The sequence below is a fragment of the Notamacropus eugenii genome, chromosome 1 (genome assembly GCF_028372415.1).
Source record: "Notamacropus eugenii isolate mMacEug1 chromosome 1, mMacEug1.pri_v2, whole genome shotgun sequence".
NCBI lineage: Eukaryota > Metazoa > Chordata > Mammalia > Diprotodontia > Macropodidae > Notamacropus > Notamacropus eugenii.
Window position 1 is genome coordinate 309,373,586 of NC_092872.1, and position 18,407 is coordinate 309,391,992.

At 36.3% G+C, this 18,407-nt stretch overlaps 1 protein-coding gene across 2 annotated transcripts in view; it reads left to right on the plus strand.

Moving 5' to 3' along the window:
* Positions 1-17,319, plus strand: part of POLE2 (DNA polymerase epsilon 2, accessory subunit) — a 54,733-nt gene extending 37,414 nt beyond the window's left edge. Inside the window, exons 13-19 of one of the 2 annotated variants that reach the window (XM_072629473.1) lie at positions 2,638-2,692; positions 6,440-6,499; positions 6,588-6,665; positions 12,969-13,077; positions 13,543-13,719; positions 15,103-15,170; positions 16,754-17,319. In XM_072629473.1, coding sequence (XP_072485574.1) covers positions 2,638-2,692; positions 6,440-6,499; positions 6,588-6,665; positions 12,969-13,077; positions 13,543-13,719; positions 15,103-15,170; positions 16,754-16,763 — 557 coding nt within the window. In that variant the 3' untranslated portion in view covers positions 16,764-17,319. Of the gene's footprint in view, positions 1-2,637; positions 2,693-6,439; positions 6,500-6,587; positions 6,666-9,040; positions 9,170-12,968; positions 13,078-13,542; positions 13,720-15,102; positions 15,171-16,753 lie in introns of those variants that run through there. The other variant, XM_072629474.1, reaches the window with a different exon arrangement.
* The last annotated feature ends 1,088 nt before the right edge of the window (positions 17,320-18,407 follow it).

Sequence of the window (18,407 nt, forward strand, 5' to 3'; positions counted from 1 at the left end):
CATGGTAACTAGTCCCTTACTTCCAGTTCTCCTTACACTGTATAATGGAAAAAACCCAAGATTTGAAGTCCAAGTTCTTAGTTTCAAATCCCAGTCCTGCTACTTAACCATCTTTTTTTTTACCTTGTGCATAAAACAGTTAACAAGTATTAAGCACCTACTACATGCTAGAAAATGTTGAGGGCAAGGAGTAGCAACTACATAAGGAAACAGTCCTTTCCTCCCTTACTGTCTCCCTTGACCGGAGTTTCCTCATCTGCAAAATGAGGGGAATAGAACAGCTGATAATAAAGGTCTCTTTCAACTCTGTAACTATGCTCTTTATGAACCTAAGGATGGCTGATGCTATAGAAATTCTTCATTTCCCACTGCAATGCCTGGCATTTCCCTCTTTCCTCTTCAGATAGCTATCTATGATCTCACATATAGTTTGTGGTATCAGGACTGGTTTTGGTATAGACAGGAATAATAAATTTCTGCTAACGTTATTCTTCATCATCACCATTCTTAACCCCCTTTCTTTCCCTCTGGGGGCCATCTCCAATCCTCCTGATCTATATCTTGTCACTGGACCCAGATGACTTCAGAGGAAAGAGTGATGCTGGTGACTTCACGCAGCCCTGCCTCACTTAAATCCAGTTCACTTGCAAATCATGTCATCACCTTCCTGATGTCATTGGTCCTCTTCGAGAACAAAGGACAAACAGTGGTTTCCATAAAGTGGGAGCCATAGCTTAAATGCAAGGGGGACCGTGACCTTATACAACCACACCTACATTTATACCCCCATTCTGCCCCATCCTGAAGTTCCTAAACTCCTCGTTCATTTTGAGGCATGCATGTGTCAGAGCAGAAGCTCTGAAGGTACCATCTGGAAAACTTTATCATCATTGAATCCCTGTGCCCCCCACCTCCAACCACTTTCTGCTCCCTGATCCCCAAATCACCTTGTGGCTATAACAGGCACCTTCATCCTCTGGGCAGTGGTCAGTCAATTAGAGGACTATTTAACTCCCCTTCTTGATTTCCATGTGATAGAGTCTCACAGGATGAGTAGATAAGGATGTTTTGTAGCCTATCACAGACATTACCTTTTTCCCAACTGAATTTCCTTTATAATTATCATGTCACCATCCAGGTTTGCGACTACACTGTCATCCTCAATTCCTTTCTTTTAGTCTTCCTGTATGTCCAGTCAGTTGCCAAATCCTGGCTTTCTTATCTCTTCAATACTACTTGCATTTGTCCCCTTTGCTCTACTTACATTACCCTATTTCAAGCCAGCATTATCTCTGACCTGGACTATTACAGTAGCCTCTTCTTTGATCCCCTTGCCTGTAGCCTTTTACCTCCAAGCCTGTTCTCCACAGAGCTGCCAGAGTGGTTTTCCAAAAGAGTAGATTTAATCATTTCTTCCCCTTACTCAATAAATTTCAGTGGCTCCCTACTGACTCTAAGATGAAATGTTATTTCATCTTTACTTCATCCTTTAATTTCTTTTTGTCGTGTGTACAGTTTATAAAGTACAATAAATATTAGCATAATGCTACATATGATTTTAAAAATAAATACACATTATAAATATGCTCATACTTACTTTACTGATGGAATACAAAATCAAAACAATTTGGATACCTTGAACAGCTAGGTGGTACAGTGGATTGAGTGTTAGATTTGGAATCAGGAAGACCCAAGTTCAAATTCTGACTCATATACTTTAAAATCTGTTTCATCTTGGGCAGTAACCACTTCCTGCCTCAGTTTTCTGATGTGAATCTTAGTAGCACCTACCTCTTAAGGTTGTTGTTGTTGTGATCGAATGAGATAACAGGTAAAGTGCTTTCCAAATCTTAATGCATCATAAAAATGCTAATTATCATCCTCACTGTAATATTTTAAAATATAGGACTTTCACTTTGGCCCTGTATTTTATTCCTTGTCTCTTTCCTCTTTGTTAATAAACCTAAAACCCATTAAAAAGTGTTACTCTGGTTTTTGTTTAAAGATAGGAGCTTGAATATGATAATCTGTAGGCTGGAGAAGAAGAGAAATCCTAATCTGAAGCATTGGATGTGCCAGAGGAAAGGGAGGTGATCTAGCCAGTTATTAATAAGCTGCTAATAAAGGAGGTTTACTTCGGTAGTACCTTAGCTTATCAAGCCTTCATCTTTGCCTTGACCTTTGTCCACCCAGCTTTCAACCTGCTTGGAAGCTAGAGCAATCAGTCAATCTCTGAGGCAAAAGTTGGAGTCCTTATTTTCCAGTATTAAAGGAAAATCTGTTCTTGGTCTCTTATGTTGTAATTTTGAACTTGGGAACTTTTCCATAGAAAAAATTATTGCAGATAATGGTTAAGTTTAGTATCATTATTAGGAGAGTATCACACTTGAGCTCAGTTATGAGTGAACCAGGTTTTTGTGAACTAGTTTGAGCATCTAACCATCAATTTTGTAACTTGGGAAAATAAATTCCAGATTCTAAAGTTAACTGACAAAGCCATTTTTGAGTTTTAGTTATAAATTACTATAATTTGAGTCATTAATTTAAAAGTTTCAGGCTATTACAGTATTTTGATTTGATTTGATTTCATATCTAGAAGCATACAAAATTGATTTTAATATCCTTTTAAAATTTTAGATTCCCTGAAGGCTCTAGCGGACATAATATGTGAATACCCTAATATTCACCAAAGGTAATGACATACTTTACCATGCTTTACACTTCTGTAGTCTTTCTTCTTTTTCAGAAAAATAGAATTCTATTAGTGACTATTTAAAAACTAATGAAAATATATTAAGAAAAAAGAAATGATATATATATATATTGATGTTTAATTAATGTGCTTTTCTTTAATCACTATTGCTACTCCCCTCTTCCCACCACCTAAAAATCTCTCCCTTTTATCCCCTGACAAATAAAAACCTTCCCTTCTAACAAAATGTAGTCATTATATGCTAATGGTGTATCTGGAAATGTATTTCTCATTTTGAACCTATAGTCCATCATCCCTGCTCTGCCACTTAGCTATATGTTGTTGTTCAGCTATTTCAGGTGTGTCATTTAATTTAATACTGTTTTCACATCAATAAAATAGAGGTAACATGCTATGCCTTGTCTCTCTCTCACGTTTGTTCTTATGAGGAACAAATGAGGTAATATATGCAAAAGCAACTTTTTATTGTTTGGTTGTTTCAGTTATATCCAACTCTGTGACTCCGTTCTCGTTTTTTTTTCCTTCTCCAGTTCATTTAACAAATGAGGAACTGAGGTGAATAGGGTTAAGTAACTTGCCCAGGATTATACAGCTAGGAAATTTCTGAGGCCAGATTTAAATTCAGGTCTTCTTTACTCTAAGTCTGGCATTCTATCCGTTGTACCACCTAGCTTCCCATTTAGCTGTATGATCTTTTGCCAAATTGCTTAACTTCTCTGAGCCTTAGTTTCCTCATTTCTTAAATGAGAGGATTGGACTAGATAGCTTCTAAAGACCATTCTAGCTCCAAATCTGTGATCCTCTGAACATCTACATCAAGCAGTTAATCACTGAATATTCATTAAGTGTCTATGGTCCAGTGAGAAATTTGTTAAGTATGGGTGAGACTTGGGTATGTTTCAAGGCAGTAGGGGAGATAACAGTAGACAGGAAGAGGTTGAAGATTTGAGAGTGAAAGAGGATGACTGCAGATGCAGTCTGCTGAAAATGGAAAGACATGGGATCAAGTGTACTGTAGAAAGGTTGACTTTACTAAGGAAAGGGGTCACCTGAGACTGGGGGGGGGATGAGGAAAGCAGAGTAGGAGTTGATGTCAAAGGGCTTTGAGACAAAGGGAAAGATCACATTGAATGGCTTCAATTTTCTCCATAAAGTACAAGGCAAAATACTCAGCTGAGAGGGGATAAGGGCAAGGTATAGGAGGCTTGAAGAAATGGAAGGTTTGGAATAACTTCTGTGGGCAGTGACATAGACCCTATTAGAAAGGAATTAAAGGACTGCTTTACTGCAGCAAGGGTCCAGTTGAGGTTGGATGCATGAATTTGTAATGCACCCAGTCAGCACAGTTGTGACTTCCTCCAGCTGCATTTACTATCTTATGGGCAGGACTGCAGAGGGTAGTTCCAGGACTGAGGTTTGGCAAGAGATTCAAAAGCAGAAGACAGTCTAGTGGTTAAAAGGTAGTGATTGGAAAAGGAGGGGAGTCAGAGCAGAAGTTACAGTCTGAGAAGTTACTGAGTGGAGAAAGGTTACAAGTTTTGATGAAGGCAAAGGATGAGCTGAGGACATAGAGGAGAGGAACTGACAGGTTATGATCAGATAGGGGAATGTCAAGAGTTTCTAATTAGGGAATTGGAACATTTAAAGGTGATAGATGAGATCTAGTGTATGACAAATCCCTGTGTGTGCCTAAGGTGAAGTGAAGAAGTATGTCATGGGATTTAAGGAAGTTAGGGAGCATCTATGTGACTATTAAGGTCTCCTAGTATAAGGGCAGAAGTTGAGGTTTAGAGAAAAAAAGTGAGCCAGATGGTGAACTTCTTGAGAAAGGAATAATGACTGAAGGATCTGAATACTGTAGCCACCATAATTTGAATTGGGTGGGAAAAGTCCAAGATCTGTTATTGGACAAGTCACTTAACTTTTCTGAATGTCAGTTTCCCTATCTATATAAACAGAGGTGATAAAACTTTTGTAACTCATTGGGTTGTTATAAGGATCCAATGAGATAAAATATGTAGTACTTTGTACTGATAAAGCCATAGGTTCTCAAACTGGGCGATATCACTGTCTGAGAGGTGCTGGAACTATCCTGGGGGGTGGGAGTAACCTTAGATGTATTTGGGGTCACTGAATAAAAATAAGGGGGTGATGGAAGCGTAAGGAAAGAGAAGAAAATTTTGAAAAACCGTTCATACATGTTTCATCTGTTGTGTAACAAATTAAAGTGATGACATTATCTTCCAAATAAACACACAAAATGCAAGTTATAACCCACCAGCGGTCAAATCTGCCAACAGGTCTTAATAATCAGATGTTGGCAGGGGAGCATGTCATGTATTGTTGGGAAGTCCAGCATGCATTGGCAGGAATATGTGCATGTAATGACTTGTTCGCCATATGATACTATATGATTACATATTGAATCATCAAAATTTCAATGCAGGAAAAACCCCACAAATTTATAATAAATTATTAAATTTGAAATGTGTTATTTAAAAAATATATTTTTTTGGAAATGATGCAAATTTTTAAAAAACCCTTAAAGGGCTAAAGAAAGTAGATTTCCAGGGGGGTGCTGAGTAATTTTTTATTTTGGAAAGGGGACAGCAAGCCAAATAGGTTTGGGAACCTCTGGATAAAGCCTTGCATACAGCATAAGTCATCAACTCGTGAAAAAGATGTGAAGAGTGTGGTGGACTGTATGCTCAACATGGATCAGTAGTGTAAGATGGCAGTCAAAAAAAAAAATGGTGCAATCTTAAACAACATTAAGAAAGATATAGTGTTCAGGAATAAGGAGGTAATTGCCCAAAGTTACTTTATCCTGGTGAGACCACATCTAGAGTGTTGTAATCTGTCCTGGATATTACATTTTAGGAAGAACATTCATAAGTTGGAGAACATCCAGAGTAGTGCAACTGGGATAAATGAATGAATGAATTAAGCATTTACTAAATACTCACTATTTACACAAAGCACAAATAGCAAAGCAACCAGTCTCTATTCTCAAGAATCTCACATTCTAAAGGGAAAGTCAAGCTGTATAGAAGGTTAGAAAGTCAGATGGAAAAGTCCCATAGTCCTTTGGGTGCAACAGCAAAGCAAATGATAAATGCTTCTTTAATGCTATCTCTACTCATAAAATTCTGTCAGTTTCTGATGTTGAACAAGTGTATATAACTGAGATTATATTAAGCTCACTTGCAGATGCAGTAGCAAATAGGTAGAGTCTTTGAAATTCATTCATTCTTGAAGGATTCACTCATTTAATGAACTAGGTGAAAAGCTCCTTGTGAGCAGGTAATGTTTTATTTTTTCATTTGTATCCCCAACACTTTGCACATAGTGAGCAAAGAAATGCTTTTTCATTCATTCATTTGGAGATTGATAGCAAAAAGTGCCATTTGTTTGGCTTTGACAGACATTCACTGAGGCTGTTGATTTTTCCAGAGTGCTTCACATGACTATCACAGGTATATGAACTTAATTTAAATGTGTTAGCTTAGTAAAAATCCCCCAAAACAAAAGTCATCTTATTTGATTATTTGTGTCCAAGAATTTATAAATTGATCTCTACACATTAAGGGAAATGTTTTCCATTATTAAATTGTAAATCTAAATTTAAATCCTTCCTGATACAAAGTAGTTTAATTGCTTATCTTTATATTATTAATATTGTTAATAATTGTAAAAATAACAAATGATGTTGTTTTATATTTACAGCAGTCGTTTTGTGTTTGTACCCGGACCAGAGGATCCTGGGCCTGGTTCTATTTTACCAAGGTAAGTTAGAGCTATATTTTTAACAACTTTAAAGGAAATTTGAGGAACTTTTAACAAGTAATCTGTGTCATGTAAATTGTCTTTATAGGCCACCACTTGCTGAAAGCATCACTAATGACTTTAGGCAACGGGTACCATTTTCAGTTTTCACTACTAATCCCTGCAGGTAAATTTTACTATTGTGTATTTTGTGGTAATAATTCTTTTTCTTTTGTTGAAATACATGAACTCATTAAAAATGTTTTCCATATATTTATTGTTAGTGGATGAATCAAGATTATTTCATCATAAAGGAAGAATAAAAGATACTAATAGAATTCAAAGCAGTGTTGAGCTGCAATATAGTAAAGTGGAAAGAACAGGAATTGGAGTTATAGGACCTGGGTTCAAATTACAGCTCTGACACTGATTACATGTGTGACCTTGGATAAGTTACTTATAATCTTTGTAAGCCTCTGTTTCTTCATCTGTATGACGTGGGGACTAAATTTGTTGATTTCTAAGGTTTATTCTAGCTCTAAAACTGTCCTGGTGATGAGTAATATTTTACATATGATATAAATTTCTGAAAATGTATATTATTGCCTAGGTGTTTACAAAGTGTCCTTATAACTCCCCTTTGAGAAAACTTATCATGGAACAAAGGAAATATTACAAAACATTTGTTGTCTACATTACTGATTATAATTGTGGTTTGTAGTATAATTTTCTATAAGACGAATGGGAGTGGTGACTTGCTGTTACAAGATGAAGTTTATTTTGAATTTAAAAAAAAATCAAAGAAAATAACATGGCATAATAGATTTGAAGACAGGATGACCTAGGTTCAAGCCCCTCCTTTTTTTCCCCCTAATATTAATTAATTAATTTTTAGTTTTCAGTATTCATTTTCATAAGATTTTGAGTTCCAAATTTTCTCCCCATCTTTTCCCTCCCCCTACCCAGAGATGTCATGCATTCTTCATTACCCTTTCTCCCAGTCTGTCCTCCTTTCTATCACCGTCCCCATCCCATTACCCCTTACTTTTTTGTAGGGCAAGATAGATTTCTATACCCCATTGCCTGTATATCTTATTTCCCTGTTGCATGTAAAAACAATTTTTAACATGTTTTTAAAACTTTGAGTTCCAAATTCTTTCCCTTCTTTCCTCCCCACCCACCTTCATTGAGAAGGCAAGCAATTCAATATATCAATACATGTGTAGTTATGCAAAACACCCTAATAGTCATGTTGTGAAAGACTAATTATGTTTCCCTCCATCCTATCCCACCCCCCAAATTCTCTATTTTCTCCTTTGACCCTGTCCATTTTCAAAAGTGTTTGTTTCTGACTACTCTCTCCCCCAATCTTCCCTCTCTTCTGTCATCCCCACCCTTACTCCTCCCCCTTACTTTCTTTAGGGGAAGATAGCAAATTGAGTGTGTATCTTATTCCCTCTTTAAGCCAAATCCAATGAGAATAAGGTTCACTCATTCCTTCTCACCTCCCTCCTCTTCCCCCCCATTGTGAAACCTTTTTCTTGCCTTTTTTATGTGAGAGATAATTTACCCCATTCCATTTCTCCCTTTTTCCTTCTCCCAATATATTCCTCTCTCACCCTTTAATTTTATTTTTTAGATTACCATCCCTTCACATTCAACTTACCCTGTGCCCTCTATCTTATCTATATTTCCTCCAGCTACCCTAAAACTGAGAAAGGTCTCATAAGTTACAAATATCATGTAGTAGTTCAACTTTAATAAGTCCCTTATGATTTCTCTTTCCTATTTACCTTTTCATGCTTCTCTTGATTATTGTATTTGAAAGTCAAATTTTCTATTCAGCTCTGGTCTTTTCATCAAGAATGCTTGAAAAGGCCTCTATTTCATTGAATGTCTATTATTTCCTCTGAAGATTATACTGTTTTGCTAGGTAGGTGATTCTTGATTTTTAATCCTAGCTTGTTTGACCTCTGGAATATCATATTCCAAGCCCTTCCATCCCTTAGTGCAGAAGCTGCTAGATCTTGTGTTATCTTGATTATGTTTCCACAATTCTTGAATTGTTCCTCTTTGGCTGCTTCCAATATTTTCTCCTTAACATGGAAAATCTAGAATTTGGTTACAATATTCCCAGGAGTTGTCCTTCCTTTTCCTCTTTCAAGAGGCAATCAGTGGATTCTTTCCATTTCTATTTTACCCTCTGGTTCTAGAATATCAGGGCAGTTTCCTTTGATCATTTTTTGGAAGATGGTGACTAGGCTCTTTTTTTGATCATGGTTTTCAGGTAGACCAATAACTACAATTAGGGACATATTAACATCTGCAGCATGCTGGCAACATGCAGTCCTTTTTAATAGATTCAACTATACTTTTCAACTGGAGAAGGATTTATACCTGAAGAGACATCACATACTTCAAGGATATTTTCCCTACTGTCCTAAATCACTAAATTAGTAGAATTCCTAAATTAGTAGAATTCTTCCATGAATACCTTTAGAAAGACATCAATTTCATAACTTAAAGGATATTATCTTCTAAATGCTGCCTCCCTTCTCCCAGTGTTGGCTCTGGAATTACAAAATGGGGAAAGAATTTTGGATATGTGTGCGGCTCCTAGTGGTAAATCAATAGCTCTTCTACAATGTGCCTATCCAGGTAAATTGTTTTCATTTTAGTATGTATTAAGTTAGTGTGCCACATACAAAAGATAATCAGCGGCTTAAAGATAGATTAAGTAGAAATGTGAGAGTAAATTTAAATTGTGGAAATCCTGTTGAACTATATAACAGAGTGACTTGAAATTCTTCAACCAAGGAGAACAAGGTAAATCCCTTGTTTTTCTGTTTATAGAAACTAAAAACAAAAAGGAGGGTGTGTATTCATGTGTAATTATTTGCATGGTATATTAAAATACTGATGCAAGTGTTAACTGAATTTTACAATGTTTAAAAAAAATAAATGTGTAATAGCCTGTGATAAAAACCTTAGTATTGTTGGCTTTCTGTATTATGAGAGACTTGGGAAAGACAGAAAGAAATAGACAGTGCACTCTATCTAAAGCCCATGGATTGAACAACAATAGGTTCCTTCCCAAGCTCCACTTAATGGCTGGCTTAGAGTGATTATCAATAGTAACAGTTTTTCTTTTCCTCCCAGCTTGATTTATTTTTTTTCTGCTCATTAAAGGGGCCATTCCCTGACTACTTCTCAAAGAGGCCTATTCACTGAAAGGGCATTACCTCCCTCTGAGTGAGTACCTGAAAAGGCCTAGCCTAAAAAGTTCAAGGTCTTTCAGTGCATCCTGGGCTGTCTCCAGTCATCCTGATGAATATCTGGTCACTGAATCCAGATGGCTCTGAAGGAGAAGTGAGGCTGGTGACCTGCACAATCCTCCTTCACTCAAAACAAAGCCAAGTGCAAGTCATATCATCATTTCTCTGATGTCATGGTCTTCTTTGAAAATGAAGGATAAACACAACAATTTTAAAATTCTCTCTCTTGCAGGTCAGTTGTTTTTCCAATGAGACACTTCACATTGTCTTCTATTTTTTCATTCTTTTGGTTTTGTTTTATAATTTCTTGATTTCTTATAAAGTCATCAGCTTCCATCTGCTCCATTCTAATTTTTAAAGAACTGTTTTCCTTCAGTGAGCTTTTGGATCTCCTTTTTCATTTGGCCAATTCTGCTTCTTAAGGCATTCTTCTTGTCATTGGCTTTTTGGACCTCTTGCCATTTTGGTTAGTCTATTTTTTGGGTCTTTATTAGCAAGCTGTTGACTCGTTTTTCATGATTTTCTTGCATCGCTCTCATTTCTCTTCCCAGTTTTTCCTCCACCTCTCTTACTTGATTTTCAAAATCCTTTTTAAGCTCTTCCATGACCTGAGACTATTGCCTTTCTTTTTTTCTGGAGGCTTTGAATGTCGGAGCCTTGACCTTGCTGTCTTCCTCCAGTTGTGTGCTTTGGTCTTCCTTTGATTGTATGCTTTGCTCCTTCTCCTCAGAAGAAGATGGAAGAAATACCTTTTAACCAGAAAGTAACCTTCTGTAGTCTTATTTTTTTCCCCTTGTGGGGCATTTTCCCAGCCAATTACTTGACTTTTGAGGTTTTGTCAAGTGGAGGGTGTACCTTCCCAGGCTTCAGAGGTTTTGTGCAGCTGTTCTCTGAGATATCTCTAGGAACCTGTTAAGTTTTCAGTTCCTCCAAAATGACATAGTCAAGGGAGAGGTATTTAATCCTCTCCTGGCCTGCACTGTAGTTTGTGAGCAACCAAAAGCACTCTTTTCTGCCCTGGAACTGCAAGTAGGATTCCCTCTCCACAGCAGCCACCACCTCTGCCACGCCAGTGCTCTTCCTCACCCCTGGATTGCCTCTCAGGACTGAGCCCCAGACCAGCTGCTCAATTCCTCCAGGGTCTGTAGGCTGAGAGTTCCAAAAGTGGCTGCTACTGTCCCAGTGGCTGCCATTGCCCTGGAACTGGGGTTGGGGCCTGACTGCACTCTCCTCTCATCCAGGTGAGAGTTTTCTCCCTGACCTTTGAAGCTATCTTTGGCATTTGTGGGTTGAGAAATCTGAAAACGCCAACAGTTGCCTGTGATTCAGCACCCTGAAGCCTGTTCCATTCCTGTCTGTGCTGCATGGCCCACGTGGGGCTGTGCTCCGCTCTGAGCCTGGTGCAATAGACCCTTCCTGTTGGCCTTCTACATTGTCTTGGGCTGGAAATCTGTTTCACTCTGCAATTTTGTGGCTTCTACTACTCTAAAATTTGTTTACAGTCATTTTTACAGGTATTTTAAGGGGTTTGGAGGGAGAACTAGAGCAGGTCTTGCTTCTACTCTGCCATCTTGGCTCCATTTCTAGGCTCTTTTTTGATCATGGCTTTCTGGTAGTCCAATACTTTTATAATTATCCCTCCTGCATCTATTTTCCAGGTCAGTGGTTTTTCCAATGAGATATTTCCACATTGCCTTCTATTTTTTTCATTTTTTTAGTTCTCTTATAATTTCTTGATTTCTCATAGACTCATTAGCTTCCATTTGCTCCATTTTAATTTTTAAAGAACTGTTTTCTTCAGTGAACTTTTGGACCTCCTTTTCCACTTGGCCCATTGTGTTTTTTTTTTAAGGCATTCTTCTCCTCATTAATTTTTTGGACCTCTTTTCCCATTTGGGTTAGTCTGTTTTTTAAGGTGTTATTTTCTTCAGTATTTTTTGGGGTCTCCTTTAGCAAGTTGTTGACTCATTTTTCATGATTTTTTTGCATCACTTTCATTTCTCTTCCCAATTTTTCCTCTACTTCTCTTACTTGATTTTCAAAATCCTTGTTGAACTTTTCCATGGCCTGCAACCAATTCATATTTTTCTTGGAGGTTTTTGGATGTAGGAGCTTTGACTTTGTTGTCTTCTTCTGGTTATGTTTTGATATTCTTTGTAAGAATATTTGGTATGTGAAATATATGAAAATATGAAATATAAATGTGAAAATATGTGAAAATGTAACGTATAATTCATAATATTAATAACAATTATTGTTTATATTTTTTTCATAAAAAATATGAAAATGAGGGGGCTAGACTCAGTACCTTCACTGGCCCCTTCCAGCTCCATACTTATGACACTATGAATATGTACATAAATAAGTGTAATATAAACTAAAGAGAAAAAGAAGAAAAATGAGGCAAAAGCTTCTTAATTTATAATAATATAAAATATATTTTCATATAAATATTCAAAGTAAGATTCTGTAGTCTTAAGTTTTTTCTATTGTTTGTCCATCTTTCCAGCCAATTATTTGACTTTCTAACTCTGTGTTTCCAGTGGGGATGGGGGTGGGTATACTGTCCCAGGCTTCAGGGTTTTTGTGTCAACTGCTCCATCCCCCCTTTCTGTGAGCCCAGACCTCCAGAACTAGCCATAGTCACTGCTGCTGCTGCTGTTGCTGTGGGGCTGGACCTCACCCAGGTCCGACAGAGTTTTCCCATTTGCCTTCTATCTTTGGCATTTGTGCGCTGGAAACCACCACAGCTGCCAGTGATTCAGTGCCCTGAGGACTGCTCTGGCCCTGTCTGTGTTGGCGTGGCCCACACTGGACTGTGCTTCACTCCCAGCCCAGTGTGATATACCCTTCTTGTTGATCCTTCAGGCTGTGTTAGGCTGTAAATTTGTTTCACTCTGTCATTTCGTGGGTTCTGTAGTTCTATAATTTGTTTAGAGTCATTTTTTTACAGGTATTTGGAGGGGTTTGAGGGAGATCTCCTTTTACTCTGCCATCTTGACTCTGCCCCTCTCAATCCCCTCCTTTTGACATAATTCTTGCAAACTTTTAAAGGCTATAAGATATGAAGGTGATGACCTACAGTGGTAGAAAGTATTTTTTCACTTGGAGTTCCCTAAGCGAATGAAAATAGCTGTATTTCCTATCCCTAAATAAAAATGATCTTTAAAAATTCCTCTTACATATTCAAAATTCAACCCATGTTTTCATCCTAGAATTCAGTATTGCACACAAGAAATCATTATCTTTCGTGAAGACTTGGTGAATAAAATGTGCAGAAATTGCGTCCGTTTTCCTAGCAGCAATCTGGATATTCCTCATCATGTAAGTTACCATTTTTTCTTAACCATATTGTCATACTGAATTAAATAAAAATTATTTGTACCACAGTTATATAATATTTAACCTTTTTTCTTTTAATGCTTCTTTGTCACATATTAAACCATGGGTTACTTAGCACTGATTTAAAGAATTATATTTTTTATTGCTAAATCTTCAAGTGTAAAATGAGAAATTTAAGTACATTCTTATTTAAAGCTACTAGTATATTTTCAGTTCTTAGGCAATTGTGGTTTTTGTGTAGAGGACTGTATACTACTTACCAGACATAAGGAGTTTGTGTCTGAGTGTCTTGTCTCTTCAGTAGTGTTTTGATAGTGCTGGTTTCTTTACTCTTTATATTACTTGTTTCTTATCTGATTTGAAGTAGCTTGACTAGATCAGATTATTCAAGCAAAAAACTGGAGTCCTTTTGTTCTAACATTATACTTTTTTCTATTTCTTTTGTAGTTTGTAAAGACTCTCTTATCACAAGGACATCTAACTCCTTTACCACTTTACGTCTGTCCAGTGTATTGGGCGTATGATCATACTTTGAGAGTGTATCCTGTACCTGATCTACTTGTCATCGCAGACAAATATGACCCTTTTACTATTACCAATACAGACTGTCTTTGCATAAACCCTGTAAGAACTCATTTAACATTATATTATTTGCTACCATTACAAAGAATCAGTTCAGAATGTATCTAATAATAGCAACAGAATGGGTTGTTTTGTTATAACACAGAAAGAAGCTGTTTAGTTCACCATCTTTCAGATGTGGCTAGTAAATAATGATATCCACCTCCACATTTGTGCAAATGTAGCAGAACTTTCACATGAAAGTCAGTGTCCAATCGCTGCTGTGACTTAGGATTGACTGAAAATGTTTTTTTTAAATCATCTTATTTGGAAATGATTGTAGGATTTTCAGCACTTAAAAAAAAAAAGTTTTATCAAACCTTGCAGAGTGCATGTAATTTTTTTAAATTGCCAAAAATCATCTGGAAATAAGTTGGGCAAATAATATCTAGAAAATGAAATGTGAGTCAATCATAGGGCAATATATTGAACTGATTTTCCTCTATAGCACAGAATCTCACAAATGCTTCAGATTTTCTGTGTAAGAAAATTGACTAACTCTGACTTCAGGGGATTAAAATCAAATAAGCATTGTCCTTAATGTCAAAGAAATAACTCAGCAAAGTCATTTGTGATTTTGACATGTGTAGTTTCCTAAATCTCTGAGATGTTTTTTTCTATTACTGATTTTGACGTTTTCTTTCCAGGTCATATGACCAAAAAAAAAATCATAAATTCTTTTTGTTCAGTTTCCCTTGAAAGAGAATTATAAATGCTTGTCTTTTAAAAAAAATGTTTTTTTGGTTGCTTGTCCCCTAAATAAGTAGCTGTCTTTGAAAAACTTTTCTTGTCTTCAGATTTATTTTTCAGAATGAATATACTATCAAATTAACATTTTACTAATAGCTGTGCTGTTTTTTTGTTGTCTTCCCCATCAGAATGTAAACTCCTTAAAAGGAAAGATTTCCTTGCTTGCTTGTACCTTCAAAAGTTACAGTGCCTAGCATATAATAAGCATTTAATAAATTCTGTATCTATTATCTGTTTTCCCCTACAGTTAATTTTTCTTCAATGAACCAAATTTTTAAGATTTTCCACATTTTTATTATAGTATGGGGAAAAAAAATCTACTTCATTCATCATAAAGTGTCCCTTCTTTCTTTAGACTTCTTGTACCAGTCAGAAATTTTTGTTCTTGATTACTTCTTTCATTTCATTTAAAATACCAAGTGTCTCACTTGCAGAGCTGTTTAATTTCACATAAAATCTGATATTTCCCCTAAATAATGGCCACTTATCTTTATGCTGACATGAAATAATATGGATTTTTCTTCACAGTGACTGCTAGCACAAGCCTAACTATTTGACCTTAAAAGTACATCTTTTGCAAAATGAAGCTTGTTGTTATTAATTGAATGTAATGATGTTCACTTAAATTTTTTTAAGGGCTCTTTCCCAAGAAGTGGATTTTCATTCAAGGTTTTCTATCCTTCTAATAAGACAGTAGAAGACAGGTGAGTGTACTCACAATTCTTTTAACAATTGTCTTAGGCCATTGGCTTTCTTTGGGTTATATGATAGCAATCATTTTAAAACGGAAAAGTAACTTCAATCAAATGATGTATTTCCACCTTTCTGTATGGTGCTGTGGATAGAGCATAGGCCATGGAGTCCAGTGAGAAAACCCAAAAGTTCAGATCCTGCTTCTGACACTAGCCGTGAACCTTTGGACTGTCACGTAACCCTCCCAGAGCTTCGTTTTCCTCATTTGTGAAACGAAGAGGTTGGACTCAGTGGTTTTTGAGATTCTGTCTAGCTCCAATTAACTATCTGTAAGCTTTTTTAGCTCTGAATTTCACTTTCTGTGATGCTTATTACTAAGTACACCTTTTCCATATTTTCATTAATTCCCTTTATTTTCTTGATGTTTTGTTTCTCAACACTTCTCAATGCAACCTTCTCTTACTTTGTTTCAGTCATTCTACTCTTCTTTGTAAAATCTACATTTCACCCAGTTTCCCTGCTTAACACCACATTCCCAGCTGCTTGCATTCACAGAAACTGTCCTCTGTCTACAATACACTACTTCCTCATCTCCGCTTCCTGGAATCCTTGTCTTCCTTCAGAGGTCTGCTTAGAAGCTTTTGCCTCATTTTTCTTCTTCCTTTTTCTCTTTAGTTTATATTATTTAAGTACATATTCATAGTCTCATAAGTATGCAGCTGGAAGGGGCCAGAGAAGCTACTGAGTCTAGTGCCCTCATTTTACAGATAAAGAGATAGAGGTCAAGAGATGAAACTGCTTGCCCAAGGTTCCTCAGAACCCCGGTCCTTTGGCTCCAAATGCAGTTATCTTTGAACTGTACCACATTGTTCTACACTCTTAGGATGGAGGAGGGCTCTCAAAATGGGGAAGAAACTGTTTTGGTTTTGGATCTTCCACACATAGTGTCTTATTCATAGTCCACATATAGTGCTTTACAAGTGGTCCTTAATATTTGTTGAGTCAGTCAACATAGTATTTTTAAAATTTGTGACAGGTTTTATTTTTCTTGCCTTTTCAGTGAATGAGGGGAGGGAGGGAGAGAATGCAGAACTGAAAATAAAATAAAGTTGAATTTTAAAAGAGATTATAAAGAACAGAAATAGAAGAAAAAAGGTATTTATTAAGTATCTACTCTGTGGCAGACCCTATATGCAAAGCACTAGAAATACAAAGAAAGGCAAAAAACAGTCGCTTTCTTCAAGAGGTTTACATCCTAAGAGGGGGAGATGACATATACACACATATATTCATACAAAATATAGAGAAAATGAAAGATGCTTTGAAAGGAAGGCACTCCCAGACCAGGAAAGGCCTCCTGGAGGAGGTGGAGCTTGAGCTGTATTTTCAGAGATCAGCCTTCTCATCTTCCTCCCACTCACCTCCCCCATTTAGAAAATGAGAAAAACGCACTGAGTCTGGGATTATAAGAATTGGACATCTGGAAGGAAGGAAAACATTATAGTCTGTATCATATACACAAAAGATAAAGTTTTAATCCATTATTAAATATCTAATTTTATTAAATAAAGTGACTTTTTTCTCTATTTTTCAGCAAACTTTAAGACTTCTGGGATTCTCTAAGAAGAAACCAAATTTACTTGGAATTTTGCTTAATTTAATTTAAAATGCAATAAAAATTATGTTAACCTTTAAAAGGAAATTTTATAGGAGAAAAGCTTTCAGCATGTTCTAATTCAGTATACATTCTTTAAGGGCCTACTATGTGTCAGGCACTGTAATAGACTGGGGATGCAAATAAGAAAGTCCCTGTTGTCAGTCTCATTGGGGAAGACAGCACACAACAGGAAGCTGAAAGATAACAAGGAAGGGGAGTACCATGTTGTTCCATGGAGTTGAAACTAAGTTGAGCAGCTGTTGGAGAATGGAGTGACCTTGAAAATTCTGAGCCCTTTTATCAACAATGACAAAATAAAGCATTTTAATTTTATAGTTAAAATTATTAATGCAATGTTTTTCATGAAATATTTGAAATAAGTATACCATTGTATGTATACAGTGGTAATAGAAACTAAAACTAACCATACTGAAGTCGTTTTAGTGAGTTGTCTTGTATTTTATATTTAAGAATAATAAAGTAATTATTGTTCTTGGTCTAAATTAATGAAACATTTTCTAAGGGGTTTAAATGGATTTGTTGTCTCCAGACACTATTTATAATTATACTTTACATATGTGAGCCCATTTAAGAGCAAAAAACAAAATTACAGAATAATCCCTTTAAAATTAGTTTCATTTTCAAAAAGCCATGAGATTGCCATTTCTTTTAAAGATGTCTTCACTAGTTTGTTTCTCACTTCTATAGTCTTAAGGTCCTTTCTTTATTATTAAAGACTTCATACTACTTTTTCCATCTTTTTGAAAAGATACAAGCAGTTTTCCTAGATAAATTAAGGCAGGCAATTAAATAGATTCCACAATGATTGTAAAGAAGTGCCAATAAAATAAACTGGCATGTTCTGCCACTGCTTAAAAAGACTAGCTGAACCAAGTTAAAATATGAGTAATGAAGCACACAGCACAGGCTGGCATCACTATGCAAGTATTAAATATATAAAAGGACTGCTTTAAGTAATCGATCTGTGTGTTTACATGTAGTATAAGACTAATCAGCAGAATCAAGGATTGCAGGGGTTTTCCACAAAAAGTCCTTTAAAGACTAGAAAAACTGGATCAGAATGAGACAGCTCACTTAAAGTCTCTATCTCCTCTTATATCATGAACTATCTTAACAACAGACTCTAAAATAATAATAAACATTTAGCCTACCACAATCACTCAAGATATTCATAGCTACCACAACTTAATTTTGAGGTTTTTTCTGGCTACCCATGAGGGTCTTTTTTTTTTTTTTAATTAAGCTTCCTCTAATTTATAGCCAATTCCAGATGCATGTGAGTCATTTTCCATAAACCTGGCTCATCTCATTAACTCATTTGGGTCAATCAACATGGATGACAGAACAGAGAAACTGCCGGTAGCATAAGCCAGGTAACACAACCTTCAATTCTGAAACATTTCACATCCCCACTGGCAGTAGGATTATCCTTTTCTAATGTCACTTCTGTTACTGTGGACCAGAAACTCCCAGGTTCTGGGGCAGCAGCTATGTATACTCAATACAGGAATGCCAATCTCAATTTTTTTAAATGAACATTTAAAACGTCTTATAGGGATTTACCTCACCA